Source organism: Oncorhynchus clarkii, chromosome 2 (genome assembly GCF_045791955.1).
Source record: "Oncorhynchus clarkii lewisi isolate Uvic-CL-2024 chromosome 2, UVic_Ocla_1.0, whole genome shotgun sequence".
Taxonomy (NCBI): domain Eukaryota; kingdom Metazoa; phylum Chordata; class Actinopteri; order Salmoniformes; family Salmonidae; genus Oncorhynchus; species Oncorhynchus clarkii.
In genome coordinates, this window is record NC_092148.1 from 13,675,491 (window position 1) to 13,696,233 (window position 20,743).

At 43.8% G+C, this 20,743-nt stretch overlaps 2 protein-coding genes across 3 annotated transcripts in view; both read left to right on the forward strand.

Annotated features, from left to right (window-relative positions):
• Window positions 1-2,310: 2,310 nt before the first annotated feature.
• Window positions 2,311-14,291, forward strand: LOC139422046 (caspase-2-like). Of its 2 annotated transcripts, none has more exons than XM_071173186.1 (11): window positions 2,311-2,444; window positions 3,184-3,340; window positions 4,610-4,771; window positions 7,974-8,046; window positions 8,587-8,678; window positions 9,730-9,912; window positions 10,285-10,413; window positions 10,493-10,583; window positions 10,692-10,880; window positions 11,955-12,064; window positions 12,176-14,291. In XM_071173186.1, the coding sequence occupies exons 2-11, from the start codon at window positions 3,188-3,190 to the stop codon at window positions 12,308-12,310; spliced, it is 1,317 nt and encodes a 438-aa protein (XP_071029287.1). In that variant the 5' UTR covers window positions 2,311-2,444; window positions 3,184-3,187; the 3' UTR covers window positions 12,311-14,291. The 2 variants fall into 2 exon arrangements, 1 of the variants encoding a protein (XP_071029287.1); XR_011635702.1 differs by having other exon boundaries at window positions 2,389-2,444; window positions 11,926-12,064.
• Window positions 14,292-15,155: 864 nt separating this feature from the next.
• Window positions 15,156-20,743, forward strand: part of LOC139422057 (chloride channel protein-like) — a 91,050-nt gene continuing 85,462 nt past the window's right edge. Inside the window, exons 1-2 of the mRNA XM_071173202.1 lie at window positions 15,156-15,234; window positions 15,361-15,633. Coding sequence (XP_071029303.1) covers window positions 15,583-15,633 — 51 coding nt within the window. The 5' untranslated portion in view covers window positions 15,156-15,234; window positions 15,361-15,582. The remainder of the gene's footprint in view (window positions 15,235-15,360; window positions 15,634-20,743) is intronic.

The window sequence follows — 20,743 nt, forward strand, 5'->3', positions numbered from 1 at the left end:
CCCACAGCAGCAGCCAATGAGTGGTGTTCAATGTCGGCCTACATTCCATGAGACTTTTGAAAAAAACCTGCAGGGCTTGACATTAACCTGTTTATCCACTTGTCCTTCAGACAAGGAGGTGTCTGAAAATGTTGTTGTGTTGTTTGATGCAAGAGACCACTTGACAAAATAAAATGTATTATTATTCCCATACCATTATTACAGAGAATCAGATAAATTATGCTACCCTCTGCCTATTGGCTACTTAGCTTATTCAATCCTGTCCCAAAACACAACACTGCCCCTTCAAGACAAAAAAAGCTCATTACCTGACTCGCTTTTCAAAGATGCCAAGAAATGTACACGTTTGTCCTCTTGTAGGAAGCAATCACTCCCCTATTGCTGTCAACAAATACATGTAACTGGGCTAAAAACTCATTAACTAGCAAAGGATATGAACAAAATATGCACACGTGGCTCTCGCTTTGATCTCAAAACAAGCACATCTACTCATGACCGCTCATGCTATAAACACAGTCCAGTTCAAAGTAAATGGCACAGATCCATATACATTGCCTTGGGGTCTGAAAACTGTCCTATTACTTTTTCCACATTTTGTAATGTTACAGCCTTGTTCTAAAATTGATTACATTTTCCCTCATCAATCTACACACAATACCCCATAATGACGAAGCAAAAAAACAGGTTTTTAGACATATCACATTTACATAAGTATTCAGACCCTTTACTCAGTACTTTGTTGAAGCACCTTAGGCAGTAATTACAGCCTCAAGTCTTATTGGGTATGACGCTTCAAGCTTGGCACGCCTGTATTTGGGGAGTTTCTCCCATTCTTCTCTGCAGATCCTCTCAAGCTCTGTCAGGTTGGATGGGGAGCGTTGCTGAACAGCTATTTTTGGGTCTTTCCAGAGATGTTTGATTGGGTTCAAGTCCGGGCTCTGGCTGGGCCATTTAAGGACAGTCAGAGACTTGCCCCGAAGCCACTCCTGGCTGTGTGCTTAAGGTAGTTGTTGCTCTGTTCATCTTTCCCTCGATCCTGACTAGTCTCCCAGTCCCTGCCACTGAAAAACATCCCCACAGCATTATGCTGCCACCACAGTGCTTCACCATAGGGATGGTGCCAGGTTTACTCCAGATATCATACTTGGCATTCAGTCCAAAGAGTTTAATCTTGGTTTCATCAGACCAGAGAATCTTGTTTCTCATGGTCAGAGTCCTTCGGGTGCCTTTTGGTAAACTCCAAGCAGGCTGTCATGTGCCTTACTGAGGAGTGGCTTTCATCTGGCCACTACCATAAAGGCCTGATTGGTGGAGTGCTGCAGAGATGGCTGTCCTTCTGGAAGGTTCTCCCATCTCCACAGAGGAACTCTGGAGCTCTGTCAGAGTGACCCTCAGGTTCTTGGTTACCTCCCTGACCAAGGACCTTCTCTCCCGATTGCTGAGTTTGATCCGGGCAGCCAGATCTAGGAAGAGTCTTGGTGGTTCCAAACTTCTTCAGTTTAAGAATGATGGAGGCCACTGTGTTCGTTGGGACCTTCAATGCTGCAGAATTTTTTTTGTACCCTTCCCCATGTCTGTGCCTCAACAATCCTGTCTCGGAGCTCAACAGACAATTCCTTTGACTTCATGGCTTGGTTTTTGTTCTGACATGCACTGTCAACTGTGGGACTTTATATAGACAGGTGTGCGCCTTTCCAAATCATGTCCAATCAATTGAATTTACCACAGATGGACTTCAATCAAATTGTAGAAACATCTCAAGGATGATCAATTGAAACAGTATGCACCTGAGCCCAATTTCAAGTCTCATAGCAAAGGGTCTGTATAATTATGTAAATAAAATGTGCAAAAATGTTGAAAAACCTGTTTCCGCTTTGTCATTGTGAGGTATTGTGTGTAGATCAATCAATTTTAGAAGAAGTGGAAATGTGGAAAAAGTCTGAATACTTTCCGAATGCACTGCATGTTCATACTGTATCTATAAATACAACATATTAGGCTCCATTTGTGCAATAAGGTCAATTATGTCGTGTCATTTTAAGAATAATTTTTCACATCAATCAACAGCAGTTGGGCAAATATGGATTTCTCACAATCAAAAATTCCTTGTGGACAGATGTGAGCTGTTTCCAGTTCATTCCTGAATCCCCTCCCTTATTTCCTACAAAGGACATGCCATCCTCTTTACTTCATCTAAAAATGTCAGTCTTCCATGATATTCTTATCAATTGGTTGATTATTTACTGTAACAACCGATTCAAATTCAAAATTTATTTGCTTATATGTTTCCAACCTCGCCCTGGGAAAGCTGACTCGTATTCGACCAGGAAAACGTCAATCCAAATCCTCCGAACTGTCATTGGCTATAATCCAACACAATGAATTTAGACCACTCCCGCTACCATTTTCACACATTGCAGAGGCGCGGAAGTTGGTTTACTTGGGTAAGTTATGTTGTTAATTTGTGCGAAATATTTTCAAATACAGTTAGCTAAATTGGCTATCTAGTTTTAGGACATATGGGTTGGGAGCAGATGACCGCATTGAAGGTGTTCTGAATGTTTGAAATCCACAAAAAAAAAAAAATACCAACGTTAGCATGCCGATGTAACGTTAACTTAGCTATTTGCAGTTGCAAATCTAAAGGTAAATGTACATTGTTTTGAAAAATGCAACGAAACTGATTGACACTTGCTTACATTTTGAACAAATTTCTTAGCATAGCTACCTGTTTTTATGCAATAGCTTACAAGTTAGTATTGTTCGGACGTCAAGGTGATGTCAACTTTTCCTTCACACATTAATTATTAGCTAGCTAACGCGTTAGCTGGAGACAGTTGGCTAACGTTACCTGACAGCCATTGTAAGTGTCTGCTGCTGAGTGTTACCAGACTTTGGAAAGAATAGGAGATATAACTACCAATTACTTTCTCGTATTCATCCAGACAGCTACTATAGCTAGCTAGTATAATGTTGGTTATCTTACAGAAAAACGTATTCAGCATCCTTACCACTCCGACTTAGAAAACAAGGTAAATTGAGCTATTATAGTAACTAGATACAATTCCAATGAGTAACGTTAACACGTTGTTGAGAAGCTAGGCCTATATACCGCGCCACGGTTTTGCAAGAAGAATGGAAGTTGACAGTAAATTAAGCGTTTTCTTGTGTGTTGTCTCGTAGCAGAATGTTGGGAGAATGCGGTATGCAGGAACGAGACAGAAGGGGGCTTCGGAAATACGCTGTGACTCTCTGCAAAGAGATGGTGGTGGACGAGCTGTTCATTCAGTCGCTGCAGACAGACGACATTCTCACCGACAGCATGGCAGAAAGCATCCTGGTATGTTGTGTTCAATTGTGTAGCTCGATACTACTACCAGGTCAGGTGACTTATGACCCTTATCAACTTCCAAAAAATGTATGCCCAAATGTCTTATTGTTGATGTATGTCATTAACTTCAATCACGTAACCAAATGTGAATGTTAGTGTGGATCAGGGTTTCCCATACTTGGTCCTTGAAACTCGTCCTTGCATGTCCCCCCCCCCCCCCCCTTAGCTACATCCAAAAGTGCATAATAGGGTAGAGTAGGGTACACTATGCTACCAGTGTACATAGGCGACAGGAGGTTGGTGACACCTTAATTGGGGAGGACAGGCATATGGTAATAGCTGGAAAATAATAGGTGGAAAGAGATCAACATCAAACACATGGTTTCCATTCGCTCCATTCCAGGCATTATTATGACCAGTCCTCCCTTCAGCAGCCTACACTGACATAGGCCTATCCTTTACCAGTGTATTGATAATATACCTTGCCTTACTATACACTTGTATAAAATGTGTCATAGCGGATGACTAAGTGTATCGCTGGAAGCTTCCAGAGATGTAGAAGTACTATTGCCACAGATATAAAAATGCCTTTTATGGGTCAATAGTATGCTTGGTTTCCCCACTCTGTCACAGTGCTTTGACTTGGATCACACAATTGTGCTCTGCCTGGCTGCTGTGGATGCAGGAGGAGGATGTAGCGGTGCATCACTACTACTCTCCTGAGACCTAGAAGTACTGTTGCCCCAGACCATGGTGCATCTTGGGTGTGTTTGTGTGGAGTGTTTGCCCCCCTCTGGAATTTCCACTCTGTCACACACACACACACACACACGTATGGCCAAGCCTGGCATGAATATAGGATTGCCGTGCTGATAGCAATGATCTATTTGCATAATCTGACAATTTTATTTCCTCACTTCTGATGTTAATTAACCACATCATTGGATCTGAAAGTAGTATGGATTGATTCAGTTTAGGGATGTAGGAAAGTAGCTGCCCAAATCATGCCTGGAGTAAAATTGAGAAAAGTTTATAGGTCACCTGCATCTACGGGCAGTAGCAGGCACTGTTGAGCAAGTATAAATTATAAGGCTCACTAGCCACTAAATCTGCCGCCCCCCCAAGCTTGATGATGAGTTGGTTATTTGAATCATGTAGTGCTATGGCAAAAAACTAAATGTGCACCAGGACCCAGTTTCGGAAACCCTGGTGTAGATTAACATGTATTCCACTTTCTATTTTTTTCTTTCTAATCTGTTGATATCCGTTGTTCCCCAGGTGGAGCCAACCTCCCAGAAGCGGAGCTGGCGTCTGCTGTCCCTGCTCCCCAAGCGTGGTCCCAGAGCCTTCAGCAGCTTCTGCTCAGCACTGAGAGACACAGAGCAGCAGCACCTATGTGCCCTGCTCACAGAGTCACCAGAGAGGGACGGAGAGAGACAGGTGAGTGGGCACTGGGAGCCACACCACAACCAGCACAATAATCAGATGTTGATCCTGACAGACGAGCAGAAGGACAAAGATAGAAAGGGGAGAGGGTAGACATGGAGAGAGGGGTGAGTGCCACAACCAACCTAAGCCTCAAACTGCGTCCCTTACTCAGTGTCCCCAGACAGCTAGGGTGAAAGACAGGGCTGAGGGGGTGAGTTCTACAAAATACCCAATCCAAGCTTCAGACCGCTATTCCCCATTCACAAAGACCCCAGTCAAAGACAGTGAGGAAGAGGGGGATGAAGAGAAAGAGGTGAGCGCTACCCAACACCTAGCCCAAGCTACATACTAAGTACTTTTTACAAATGTTCCATCCCAAGAATAAAACAACTTTTCTCATGGGTAACCCTGTGTTTCCTGCCAAAACTGGAAGTGCCATTCAAAAGCATTATAAAGCATATAAATATGTAATGAAAATCCAAACCTAATGCTACCTGAGTCCGATACATTTTATGAGCCCTACATCAATTATGTCGCTCTTGCTGCTGGTGATTCTCTGATCCACCTCTACATAGATTCTGTATACTTCTGGCCCTTCTTTGGACACTGTGTTAACTAACCTCCAGATGAGCTTCAATGCCATACAACTGCCTCCAACTGCTCTTAAATGCAAGTAAAACTAAATACATGTTCTTCAACCAATCGCTGCCCGCCCGTCCAGCATCACTACTCTGGACGGTTCTGACTTAGAATATGTGGACAACTACAAATACCTAGGTGTCTGGTTAGACTGTAAACTCTCCTTCCAGACTCACATTAAGAATCTCCAATCCAAAATGAATTCTAGAACCGGCTTCCTATTCCGCAACAAAGCATCCTTCACTCATGCTGCCAAACATACCCTCATAAAACTGACCATCCTACCGATCCTCGACTTCGGCGATCTCATTTACAAAATTGCCTCCAACACTCTTCTCAACAAATTGGATGCAGTCTATCACAGTGCCATCCGTTTTGTCACCAAAGCCCCACCTTCTACCCACCACTGCGACCTGTACGCTATTGTTGGCTGGCCCTTGCTTCATACTCATCGCCAAACCCACTGGCTCCAGGTCATCTACAAGTTTCTGCTAGGTAAAGCCCCGCCTTATCTCAGATCACTGGTCACCATAGCAGCACCCACACGTAGCACGCGCTCCAGACGGTATATCTCACTAGACACCCCCAAAGCCAATTCCTCCTTTGGCTGCCTTTCCTTCCAGTTCTCTGCTGCCAATGACTGGACTGAACTGCAAAAATCACTGAAGCTGGAGACTCATATCTCCCTCACTAACTTTAAGCACCAGCTGTCAGAGCAGCTTACAGATCACTGCACCTGTACATAGCCCATCTGTAATATAGCCCATCCAACTACCTCATCCCCATACTGTATTTACTTATCTTGCTCCATTGCACCCCAGTATCTCTACTTGCACATTCATCTTCTGCACATCAATCACTCCAGTGTTTAATTGGTATATTGTAATTACTTTGCCACCACGGCCTGTTTATTGCCTTCCTTATCTTACCTCATTTGCAAATCAAATCAAAGTTTATTTGTCACGTGCGTCGAATACAACAGGTGAAATGCTTACTTAAAATGCACACACTGTATATAGATTTTTTTTCTACTGTATTATTGACGACTGTATGTTTGTTTACTCCATGTGTAACTCTGTTGTTGTATGTGTCAAACTGCTTTGCTTAATTCTTGGCCAGGTTGCAGTTGTAAATGAGAACTTGTTCTCAACTGGCCTACCTGGTTAAATAAAGGTGAAATAAAAAAATATATGGCTAGAATTAGATGCAGAAGGCTTCTCTTCATGAAGATTGAATGGTTATGGGTCTGAATAAACAACTGCTATAGCCTGCCGCCATCGCACGCATTCACTGTTCTTTCAAACTACCCGTGAGTTCTGTTGGCTGCTGTATTTAACATTCAGCAAAAAATATATTGCATTAATTAGCTAAATATAATACAAGGTAATACATTATTAGAAGGTAATACATTATTAGCCTTATATTTAGCTAATTAATGATGGGTTACGCATAATAAGCATCTAACTTATAGCCTCTGTCTCTTACGCAAGCGCCTGTGCTCCGCTGTCCTCGCCTTACAAAACGTCCTTAGCTCTGAGTCCCATGCAGGAAAAGCTAGACAATCTTTTTAGCATTTCTTACACCAATAGACTATTCGAAGAGGGATGCAATATATTTTTTATATAGATTTTCTAGCCTACAGATGTCAATTTAGAACAGGATTATCTATTTTGGATGCAACTTGAATGGAGTTGATGGAGATTGTGTGTGTGCACTCATTTAAAGCAACGCTATTCGAGTGATAGGCTGTTTTTAAAAATCTTTACAATAAATAAAATTTTAAAAAACAAGAAAAACAAGGTGACCCCTGAAAGCCAGATCATTCTGTTTTTATATTACTGTAGCATAGGCTGTGCTGCAGTCAATGTAGGCCTACCATTCACAAGAAAACACGTTACCATGATGAGATGATACAGGAAGAGTAGCTGCTGCTTTTGCAACAGCTAATGGGGATCCTAATAAAATGCCAATACAGTAGGTCCTCCTACATGCACTGTGAATTGCGCTCCATACTGAGATGGGCTGTCTGTCCCCACCCTGAGCGTTGATTCATCAATCAGCGGCCGTAGAGAAGCCAGATTTGGACATTGCATATAATTTTAACAGTTCCATTTCACTCCATGCTGTTCATATAAATAATTTATTATAATTTACCGGTTTCTCGCAGTTATTTATCCCTGGAAAGAGGAGTGGTTTTGGACGGTAAATCTCGGAAACCGGGTTCCTGCCATTCAACTCTACTACAGACAGTCCCCCCCAGAGTCCCCAGATAGTCACTAGAGAAAGAAGTGACCACAACACTCCCAACCCAAGCTACAGACTGCTGTAACAGGAATAAATAGGGGGATGGTGAGAAAGAGGGGAATAAGAAAAGAGGAGGAGAGCTGTAGATTGGGAGAGAGGTGAGAGTTAGCCATCACTCCCAACCCAAGCCTCCTCTGGATGTTTTGGTATTCACACTGCAGGCGAGGAAACAAATCAGGAATTAACTGGTTTTCCCAAAAATGTTTAGATTGTATTGACGTCGAAGGTAAGTTAAAAGATGGTTAAATTCTCCTTTTCCTTTGTCCTTCAGAGATATGTGGACTCTCCCCTCCCACTTCCCACCCAGGAGGGGATGGTTCCAGCCAAGAGAGCCAGAACACAAGGTGAGTGGAGCAGTCATCTGAGCTGGGTGCATTCAAGATCACAGTTTTACAACTGTTTCATTCACAATATTTGCACGTTTCCTAGGAGATCATGGGAGGGGTTGTTTGTGTGGTTGTTTGGGGAAAAAATGAATAAATGTAATTATTCTGTTTGTTGGCTTGTAACTCAGTCTTTTATTTTAAAAAAAGCTATTTTTAATAAATCCAATAAAACTGTAAATGAAAATGTCCCAATTGAGTCCAGTTGTATAATTTGATCAGTGTGGAAGCAGTGTGCTGTAGCCTTGGTATGGAGTGCCACTGCCCAGCCAGTCTCGCCACCTGCAGGCACCACGCCCGTGTGACTTGCTCACATAGCTGTAGTACAAAGGTTGTTACAACACCATTATATGTTGCTAACAGCTTCCCTTTCAAGGCAGAAACGTGACCTTGACTGGAACCCTGCTCTGATGGACATTATTGTAATTGCTTGTCTCCACTGGTGTAATTTCTGGAATGAAATACATGCAGAGTGTAATGTCATCCTAATATGTTTTTCAGAGTCAATGGAGATGTGTCTGGATGCAGACAGTCCCATCACCAGCTCTGTTCTTCCCTGTACACCAGACTTCTACTTAAAACACTGCCAACAGGTACAACGCTCACTGTTAATACAAACCAGTAAATCACTGTCTGTACCATGTCACTGCCAACAGGTACAATGCTCACTGTTAATACAAACCAGTAAATCACCTGTCTGTACCATGTCAGTGCCAACAGGTACAATGCTCACTGTTAATACAAACCAGTAAATCACTGTCTGTACCATGTCACTGCCAACAGGTACAATGCTCACTGTTAATACAAACCAGTAAATCACTGTCTGTACCATGTCAGTGCCAACAGGTACAATGCTCACTGTTAATACAAACCAGTAAATCACTGTCTGTACCATGTCACTGCCAACAGATAAAACACAGTCTCTGTCTGGTATCTCTTACCTGAGACGATTAACGTTGTTAACTGCTGTATATTTTTGGTTCTCATATTTGTCACTGCAAATACAACTGTTACAATGCAACTTTATGCAACCCCCTAGGGCAGTTAGTTTCAAGGCAGCACCCACTGCAACATGCACCTTTGCAACAAATGCATGCATGCACTTCCTGTGTCCAGAATGTGTTTCCAGCTGCTGTTTAGCTGCATTGTTCCCCAAGGTATTTCTAGGGAGCAGGAGAGTAGATCTTCCTATTCATCCACCTCAACCTGTAACAGCTGTTGAAGTGTCTCCACTCTAAACAGACAGCTATTAGACTTCTGCGGTATAGACAGAGTTTAGACAGTACCAGGCGAGTCCCACTGGTCCGTAGAAGACAGTGTTTGTCTAGACCATAGTCAGTTTGACAGGAAAGAGACACGGGGAGAATTCCCCCAGCCCATGTGTTGAAGTCTCTGTAAACCTGTCATTGAAGTACAGGGACAGAAACCACAACAAACACTACTGAGAACAGCAGCAACATAAGCACATCATTATTTTCCTTCAGGTAAACCATGTCATTTTCTCACGCTGCATTTTTGTCTCTTGTCCCTCACTCTTTTCTCCTCCCCTTCTCGCTTTCTTTCCTGCCTTCGCACCTTTTTCTACTCCCCTCACACTTTCTCTCTTCCCCCTCTCCTCTCTTTGTCCCGTTCTCTCCCCTTCAGTCCTATAGTATGGTGTCCAGTCCTCGTGGCCTGGCCTTGGTGATCAGTAACGTCTCCTTTGACCCCTGTGCTGCTCCTGACCTGGACTCCAGGAAGGGAGGGGAGGTGGATGAGGAGGTCCTCAGGAAGGTGTTCACTGAGCTGGACTACATAGTTACCGTCCGGAGAGACCTCACAGCTCAGGTAACACACACACACACACACACACACACACACAGAGCAAGACAGTGGTGCCAAAGGTACAGCAGTGCTTCAACCAACATGGACTGTATCGGTGGATCCCCCACTGGCTTCAATCAGTGGCACTCAGGCATTTGTTTGCCTTGATCTTCATAGACCTGTTGCTATTAGAGTCATGTTGTTAGCTAGTGGAGACAGCTGTTTGTAGCGTTGGTCTTTCCATGGCCATGTTTAATGCAAAGAACAAATTGTGAATTTACAGCTCTACACTTCCTCTCTGTATAACTAGTGGCGCTTGCACTTTGACAAAATGTACCAAAATAATTCTAAAAGTTCAATGTAATTAAAATATAGTTTAATCTCTCTCTATGACAGGGCATGCGGGAGTGCATTGAGCAGTTTGGCAGACGGCAGCAGCACCAGACCGTATCCAGCTGTGTGGTGTGTCTGCTGTCCCATGGAGTAGAGGGGGCTATCTACGGCACAGACGGACAGCTGCTGGAGGTGTGTGTGACCTCATTCAGTTGAGTGAAACCCTTTCTGATGATAATAATCATATTAATTGAATCTCTGTCTCTCTCAGTTGGACTGGGTGTTTGAGGCGTTTGACAATGCCCACTGTCCTCTACTGCAGAATAAACCCAAGATGTTCTTCATCCAGGCCTGCAGAGGAGGTGAGCTCACACACAATCTCTCTGCCCTCACTCTCCCTCCTTCCCTTTCCCCAACACTCCCTCCCCTGTTCTCTTCTTCTAACCCGTCTTCTCTCTGTCTCCCTCCAGAGGAGATGGACTGTGGGGTGGAGCAGTCAGACGGGCCAGAGAGGACCCAGTCTCCTGGCTGTGAACAGAGGGATGCAGGGAGGGAGGGAGAGGGAGATGGAGACACCAGGCAGACGGAGGAGAGAGGCAGGCTCAGAGTCAAACTGCCCCAGCGCTCTGACATGATCTGTGGCTTCGCCTCCCTCAAAGGTGTGTGTGTGTGTGCTTATGTGTGTTGTCTGTTTATGATGTGAATGTTGGAGTATTTGTTGGTGTTTCTTTGTTGTGTATGTGTGTTGGTCCCTACTAGGTAATATAGTGTATGTTGGGCCCTACTAGGTAATATAGTGTCTGTTGGGCCCTACTGGGTAATGTAGTGTCTGTTGGCCCCTACTAGGTAATGTAGTGTCTGTTGGCCCCTACTAGGTAATGTAGTGTCTGTTGGCCCCTACTAGGTAATGTAGTGTCTGTTGGCCCCTACTAGGTAATGTAGTGTCTGTTGGCCCCTACTAGGTAATGTAGTGTCTGTTGGGCCCCACTAGGTAATGTAGTGTCTGTTGGGCCCCACTAGGTAATGTGTTGGGCCCCACTAGGTAATGTGTTGGGCCCCACTAGGTAATGTGTTGGGCCCCACTAGGTAATGTAATGTAGTGTCTGTCGGGCCCCACTAGGTAATGTAGTGTCTGTTGGGCCCCACTAGGTAATGTAGTGTCTGTTGGCCCCTACTAGGTAATGTAGTGTCTGTTGGGCCCCTACTAGGTAATGTAGTGTCTGTTGGGCCCCTACTAGGTAATGTAGTGTCTGTTGGCCCCTACTAGGTAATGTAGTGTCTGTTGGCCCCTACTAGGTAATGTAGTGTCTGTTGGGCCCCACTAGGTAATGTAGTGTCTGTTGGGCCCCACTAGGTAATGTAGTGTCTGTTGGGCCCCACTAGGTAATGTGTTGGGCCCCACTAGGTAATGTAATGTAGTGTCTGTTGGGCCCCACTAGGTAATGTGTTGGGCCCCACTAGGTAATGTGTTGGGCCCCACTAGGTAATGTGTTGGGCCCCACTAGGTAATGTAATGTAGTGTCTGTCGGGCCCCACTAGGTAATGTAGTGTCTGTTGGGCCCCACTAGGTAATGTAGTGTCTGTTGGGCCCCACTAGGTAATGTGTTGAGCCCCACTAGGTAATGTGTTGGGCCCCACTAGGTAATGTAATGTAGTGTCTGTCGGGCCCTACTAGGTAATGTAGTGTCTGTCGGGCCCTACTAGGTAATGTAGTGTCTGTCGGGCCCTACTAGGCACTGCAGCCATGAGGAACACCAAGAGAGGATCCTGGTTCATCCAAGAGGTCAACTCAGCACTCCGCTTCAGAGCCAGAGACACACACCTATCAGACATACTGGTGCAGGTAAACACAAACACACACCACATATCACAGTCATAGTAAGTACATTTTCCCTCAATAAAGTAGTTATCAGCAAGTTCAGTGCTAGTAACCTTTTGTAACCTCTGTCCTCAGGTGAATGGTCGTATTAAAGACAGAGAAGGCTATGCTCCTGGCACCCCCCACCATCGCTGTAAGGAGATGTCTGAATTCACCAGCTCCCTCTGCAAAGACCTCTACCTGTTCCCCAAGTACCACCCTCAGTACTGACATGCACACATTTCTGCACCTCTACAACACCACACACATACCGCACCCACTACTGACACACACACACACACACACACATACTGTTACACACAATCATAGAGGATTAATTCATTCACATTTGCTGTGCAAATTCCCTCTCACAGACAAACTTGGAAAGGAAAATGGACCGAGTTGTTGTAAATCTATGTGCTTGGTAATGGGCATGAAGTATACATGACTGGTATGCAGCTGATGTGTGTACCTACCTATCAGCTAGGCTTGCTATATGTGTATCTGTGCCAGTTAGAAATGGGATTGAAATGTTCTAGGAAAATATTTTAGCTTGCTAACACACCAGAATATATTTAAATGTATCGCTTTTAATTTCTTACTAAACAGCAACTTTTGTGTTTGAAGATTATTCTTTTTTTAAACATGTATTTTGTATGCAGATCTATTTTTATCCATTTATTTTGTATCAAATCATTTTGAAGCTCTTTTTTTGTAAGAATTGTAAAGCCCTTGTCTCCTTTTTGTATTACATTTTTTTAAATTATAAAATGCATAGCATTATAATAGGAAATCCCCCCTGACCAAATGAAGGTATGTATCTGTGTCCATCTGATGGGCAGACAGGTGGTGGTGTAGAGGTATTGGCTGAGGATGCAGCATGGAGGGAGCTGCATTTCAATACCCTCCTAGTAATCTGAGTCTTCCACTGAAGGATACTGGGACAAGTAGATGTGATATTGGGAGTTTCATGTTTGTTAGCAATGATTTGATATGTTATTGACTCAACAAGTGTACTGCATTCCATTTTAATAGAATGGAGTCATGACCATTTCTCTCACAAACAACTGTCCTCCCCCTCCCATCTCTACCTCCATGAGGGGGTTACGGTCTAAGGCACTGCATTTCAGTGCAAGAGGCGTCACTACAGTCCCTGGTTCGAATCCAGGCTGTATCACATCTGGACGTGATTGGGAGTCCCATAGGGCAGTGCACATTTGGCTCAGCGTCATTCGGTTTTGGCCGGGGTAGACCGTCATTGTAAATAAGAATTTGTTCTTAACTGACTTGCCTAGTTAAATAAAGGTTAAATAAAAAATTTAGACAAGTTAAGGCACGTAGGTTAATTAATGTTATAACTACATTGGTAACCAGACTGTTATTACTTAGATGTGATGAAAGATGTCAACATTGTATTTACATTAGTTACATGTTACACCAATGAATTATATTAGAATTCTATGTAACTGCTTGTTATCCACTGTCAATGCTTCCTTGGCCATTAAGATTTCAGTTCACAAGATGGATGTACATGGATGTTTAAAGATGTATGGATTGGTTTTCAAGCAGCTACAGTATTTTCCTTTTAGATTTGATATGAAATATTCCATAGCAATGTGTGCCATGTGAAATATGTGTTAAGTATTGTCTTTAAAATACTTAGTTAATCATTTACATAGGACCATGCATCACATTCAACTGTATGAGCAGCAATATTGATGTTTCTCAGAATGAGCAGCAATGTGTTTGGTTCTAACAAGTGTTGTAGGGAGGAGTGATATGGCAGGAACAGTATGAATTGAGCTGTTGACCAACCAATCACAGCGGCAGCATGTGGTGCTCATGTTAAAAAAAATACAGTTCCATAGAGATCTTGTTAAATTAGTATTCTAATTCTATGGACAGTTCACCCCAAATTCTAAGTGCCAGATGTTTGTTAGACGCTTTCCATTCGGTTTGAAGCCTCTAGTTCGGTTTCAACTAACTACACAACTGGTGTCGTGACAAAGTCATATTTTTGTTATTGTAAATATTCAGAAAGATTTTGTGGTGAAGTAGGTTATCCCTTGAAAGTGAAGTACTGAGGGCTGGGGTTCACTGCCATAAGCTAAGGAGCTGCTGGGGATGGGGGGAGAAGATGACTGTATTTATGTCTAAAACAAAGACTGCCAAATGTTCAGGAAAATAAACAACCTTTTGTTTTTTCTATGAATTGACTTTCTTTGAGTTGTGTTGACGTGCGCTGTGTGTGTGTGTGAGAGAGATCACTGTACATATGTACACTATGCATGATATTATATTTTGATCTCTCCTTGTTGCTGTTTCTTTATATCACAGTGTACATCCAGTCCCCCTCAGTGTACTGGTATAGTATATCTCATAACCCTATAGTAAGGACTGTTTTATGACTGCACAATATGTGTCGTGAGTCACACTGACCACTACCACTGTGATAATGTTCTCTGTGTATCAGGTAGTGCCTCAGCCAGCTGTCCATAATCATTCTCCCTGACACACATCACACACTCGCCCGCGGTCGGAGTGACACATTTCTCTCTGGCCACCACCATGCAGTGAGATTAGGTTGTAATGTGGTGGCGTGTGGTCTCCAAAGCAGAGAAGGGTTAAGGGATTGGTGGGGCCGGGCCATTCTCTCTCTCCCTCTCTTTGGGCGGGCCATGTGCCATGCTGTCTCATCCGGCTGAAATGGAAACAGGTGATTTCAGAGCAGTAAACATGATTGAGTGAGAACCACTTCAGACTTTTGAGATGCACGCCTACAACCCAGACTGAAAACCATTATATCAGATGGGATAGATGGCAATGTGCGTCATGTTGACTGCTACATCTGGCCTAGTGAAGTCCATTACAGATTGCTGATATGGAAGAGGTATGCTGATACAGCAGGGGGAATGAGGGCTTGGAGCATGTGAGGGTTCGAAGGGATAGCCTTGCATCATTGGCTGATGACGGGGGTGTTAATGTGCACCTACCCTCACGTTGCAGGGGCAGCCCTGTGGGGGGTGGCATCACCCTCACCCCTGCCTGTCCAAACAAAAACACCCCATCCAAAAACAAAGATCTAATGGCCCATGGGTCTAGCTGGCCTGCTCACGGGGACAAGAGGTGTGTATGCCAGTATCGGTGTCGTTAACGTGAGCCCTGCTGTGTGTGTGATTAGGTGTCTGCTGTTCTAATAAAGGAAAGCGCTGCGTCTGTCTCTGCCTCATATCACTACCAGGAGTCTCTGTACAGACGTCTTTCTGTTGACTGTCTTACAGGACAGGTGGAGGGAACACCGCCTCTGGATCAACTGAACAAGATTGGATCTGAACAAGTGTCAATCTCAAGTGTGTGTGTGTGCACTGAACTGCTGTGTATGTTAGAATGCATATGTAAGAAAGTGTGTACACTCTTGACGTGTGTTTGTTTAGCTGAGAGTGTGCGGGTGGAAATGCTGAAGCCACCATCAGGGTTATTTTTGGGTCAGTGACAGCGTGTCAATGGCTGCAGATGCGTCGCAAAGGAAGGCTCTGAGATACCAACAGACCCTGGTAGGTCTCTGTCTGTCTGTCCATCAGTCTGTCCACTTCTCACTCTACCTGTCCGAGTGTCCGTCCGTCTCAGTCCATCTCTGTCTCTGCCCGTCTGTACATCTCTCACTCTGCCCGTCTGTCCACCTCTCACTCTGCCCGTCTGTCCACCTATCACTCTCCACCCGCCTGTCCACCTCTCACTCTCTGCCCGTCTGTCCACCTCTCACTCTCTGCCCGTCTGTCCACCTCTCACTCTGCCCGTCTGTCCACCTTTCACTCTCCACCCGTCTGTCCACCTCTCACTCTGCCCGTCTGTCCACCTCTCACTCTCTGCCCGTCTGTCCACCTCTCACTCTCCACCCGTCTGTCCACCTCTCACTCTCCACCCGTCTGTCCACCTCTCACTCTCTGCCCGTCTGTCCACCTCTCACTCTCTGCCCGTCTGTCCACCTTTCACTCTCCACCCGTCTGTCCACCTCTCACTCTCTGCCCGTCTGTCCACCTCTCACTCTCCACCCGTCTGTCCACCTCTCACTCTCCACCCGTCTGTCCACCTCTCACTCTCTGCCCGTCTGTCCACCTCTCACTCTCTGCCCGTCTGTCCACCTCTCACTCTCTGCCCGTCTGTCCACCTCTCACTCTCTGCCCGTCTGTCCATCTGTCCACTTCTCTCTCATTTGCAAATCAAATTTTATTTGTGACAACTTGTATAGACTTTACCATGAAATGCTTTCTTATGAGCCCTTCCCAACAATGCAAAAAAATAAAAATTGTAACACAAGGAATAAAATAAAAAACAAGAATGGATCTATATACAGGAGTACCAGTAGCAGATCAAGAATGGAGCTATATACAGGGAGTACTAGTACCAGATCAATGTGCAGAGGTACAAGGTATTTGAGGTAGATATGTACATGATGGCAAGGTAAAGTGACTGTGCATCAGAATAAATAATAATAAAGAGTAAAATAAAGAACAGAGCAGCAGCAGCAAATGATGTGTATTGTGTATGTATGTGTGTTTGTGTTGTGTTGGTCTGCATGTCTGTGCTTGTGAGTATGTGTGGGAGTGTCAATGTAATGTGTGTGAGTTAGTGTGTGCATATGGTTTGTATACAGTATTTAGTCTAGTGTGTGTGCGTATGGTCAGTGCAAGATAGTCAATGCAGATAGTTTGGGTGCCATTCTTATTTCTTACGGGTAGAAGCTGACTCAAAGCCTATTGGTCCAAGAGCCAATGCTCCAGTACCATTTGCCCGGACGGTTGCAGAGTGAACAGTCTATGGCTTGGGTGGCTGGAGTCTTTGGTAATTTTTTGGTCCTTTCCCTGACACCGCCTGATATAGCGGTCCTAGATGGCAGGGAGCTCGGCCACAGTAATGTACTGGACTCACCGCACCACTCTTGTCAGCCTCCTGAGGTTGTGATGTGAGCTCCAAGGAACTTGAAGCTATAATAATGTTCTGTGCTCAGGTGTTATGAGCTTGTCTGTTCTGCTGGTGTGATGACATAAATATCTGACGCTGTAGAGAACCTAGTCCTCCCTCGTTCTCTCCTGGCCTGTCTTCAATAAGAGAATCTGAATTCTCGTTGCTTCTTCATGTATGAGATTTCATGGCCCCCCATTCATCTGAGTATACCAAACATTAGGAACACCTTCCTAATATTGAGTTGCACCCTCATCCTCCCCCCCTCCTTTTGCCCTTGGAACAGCTTCAATTTCTCCGATGTGGCAAGATGGCGCTGACAGACATTGCAGCTTTGCAGTATTTCGTTTTTTGTGTTATTACATACAGCCGGAAATAACTTTTGGATATCAGAGTGACGGTAAATCATCAACATTACCGCCAGGAATACGACTTTCCCGAATTGGATCCTTTGTTTCTACCCCCCAGGGCAATTTAACTTATCCCAGAGGCTGCTCCAAGACCCTGCCGGCGGAGAAGAGGTATTCGGAAACCATGGATAGATGGCAGCATTCGCGCAAACTGAAAACACGAACCACCGCATTTAACCATGGCAAGGTGACTGGGAATATGGTAGAATACAAAACAGTGTAGTTATTCCCTCCATAAGGCAATCAAACAGGCAAAATGTCACAATTCAACGGCTCAGACATGAGACGTATGTGGCAGGGTCTACAGACAATCACGGACCACGAAGGTAAAACGAGCCACGTCAGGGACAGTGACGTCTTGCTTTCAGACAAGCTAAATACCTTCTTCGCCTGCTCTGGGGCTTAGACTCAGTACGTTTTATTAACAATGGTGCAGGTTCCACCAAGTCCTCACACTTGGGCAACTGGGATATATTGATATGCTTTTATTGTTGATCTCTGGTAACGTGCGACCAAACCCTGGGCCGGTAGATACCATGCTATCTCTACCGACTCTCTATGATTTTAAAAACAAAGCAGATTTTGGCCACTTGCATGTTAATGTCAGAAGTCTATTTCCAAACATGATTAGAAAATGGGCCAAAATGACAAATGTAGACGTAATGGTTTTATCAGAAACTTGGCTAAATAAATCTGAGTCAGATAATGGGTACATGGTTTTAAGAATGATCAGATGAGTAAAGTACGGTGGATTGCAATTTATGTGAAATCTGAGTTTAACACCTCTGAAATTCTCTCAATTTCCAAAGCCAAACATTTTGAATTGCTTGCGGTTAAAGTGAACATATATAAGGACACCCACATCACTGTAGTTGGCTGCTACAGACCGCCCTCGGCTTCGGGACACGCTCTCAACTCTCTTTCTGATGTCCTGCAAGCTTAATCACTCTGAATTCATTATTTTAGGAGATTTGAACTGGGACATGTTTACATCTGTATGGAACTCATTTAAAGAACTGTTTGACTCTCTGAATCTCACTCAATGAATTAATGCGCCTTCAAGACCGAATCCAAGAGCACCTAACAAATCAACGCTATTGGACATTATTCTAACGAAGAACCCTCACAAATACACATCGACTGGGATATTCTGTAATGATGTCAGTGATCACTGTGCAATTACTTGTGTTAGAAATACAAAAATGACCAAAGCCAAAACCCATTATATTTTTAAACGACATTTAGACAATTTGATGAGCAAGCATTCTTACATGATCTGTACCATAATGTCGACAGTAAGTCTGATTCCCGGTGTTGACACTGCCTGGGACTAAGCATGCCCCTGTGAAGACATTTAGAATCAGTGGAAGGGACAATCCCTGGTTTTCAGATAATTTGGCAGAATTAATTAGAAAGATAAATATCTATTGGGCTCAAGCTTGACATACAAATGTTCCTGTTGACTGGGCCTCCTTCAGAGTGCTAAGAAACAATTGCACAGGATTGATCAGGAAGTCCAAATCAGATGACTATTTAAATGCAGTGACAGAGAACCTAAACAACCCTACCAAGTTCTGTAAGCTAATCAAATCAGTATCAGGTTCTAATGTATCCTTTGGCTGTGAAGGATAAAGCCGATATTGTAGGGGCTTTTAACAAGCACTTCATATCTGCTGGGTCAGTTTTTGATAATGGTGGGGCCCAGGCCTCTAATGTAAACTCGGCTACAGTCAACTATGATATAGGCCCTCATGTGAACCATTTGAACTTTGAGCCTGTTCCTTATACTGAGGTCTATAAAACACTAAAGGCAATAGACACTAAAAAGTCTGCAGGTCCAGACAACCTGGACCCCTACCTCTTAACTTCTTGGTGACAGGGGGCAGTATTTTCACGTCCGGATGAAATGCATTCCCAAATTCAACTGCCTGCTACTCATCCCCAGAAGATAAGATATGCATATTATTTGAATCATGTCTGTGAGTATAACAGAACTTATTTAGCAGGCGAAACCCTGAGGTCACTCTCTTTTCAATGGGCTTTCATTGGGAATCCAGATATCTAAGGGACCTTCTTGCAGTTCCTATCGCTTCCACTGGATGTCAACAGTCTTTAGATATTGGTTGAGGTTTTTCCTTTGTGTAATGAAGAAGTACGGCCGTCTTGAACGAGGGTCACATGAAGTGTACTGTTAGATAGAGGCGCGTGACCAGAAAGCATGCTTCAGTTTGTTTTCTTCCTGTATTGAACACAGATAATCCCGTCTTCAATTGTATCGATTTTTTACATAAAAAAATACTTAAAGTTGTATTACAAAAGTTTGAAATGTTTTGGCAAAGTTTACAGGTAACTTTTGAGATATTTTGTAGTCACGTTGAGCAAGTTGGAACCAGTGTTTTTCTGGATCAAACGCGCCAAATAAATTGACATTTTGGATATATATTGACGGAATTAATCGAACAAAAGGACCATTTGTGCTGTTTATGGGACATATTGGAGTGCCAACAAAAGAAGCTCGTCAAAGGTAAGGCATGAATTATATTTTTATTTCTGCATTTTGTGACGCACCTGAAAGGTTGAAATATGCTTTCTCTCTTTGTTTACTATGGTGCTATCCTCAGATTATAGTATCGTTTGCTTTCGCCGAAAAGCCTTTTTGAAATATGACATGTTGGCTGGATTCACAACAAGTGTAGCTTTAATTTGCTATCTTGCATGTGATTTATTTTTATAGTAATTTATTTGAATTTGGCGCTCTGCATTTTCCCTGGCTTTTGGCCAGGTGGGACACTAGCGTCCCACATATCCCAGAGAGGTTAAAGATAGCAGCTGGTATTATTACTGAACCTGTGGCTCACATTTTCAACTTGAGTCTCTTGACCAATTCCATACCCAACATTTGGAAATCAGCTTATGTACTCCCACTACTAAAGGGTGGAGATCCCTCAGATGCATCCTGTCTCTAAACTCCCCATCCTGGCCAAAATCTATGAATCCCTAGTGAACTCACAGAACTCACAGTTAATTGAAAAGAACATACTGAGCGGGGTTCAGTCTGGCTTTAGATCGGGGCACAGCACCACAACTGCAGCTATGGCAGTGGGTGGCAAACGACATCATTAATGCACTTGATAAAAAGCAATATTGCGCTGCTCTGTTTGTGGATTTATCAAAGGCCTTTGATTCAGTTGACCGTGAATTGTTGCTAGCTGGACTAAAGGGGCAGGAGCTTGGTTTGGAACTATCTTTCTGACAGACACAGTGTGTATATACTGACAATCACAACTCTAGC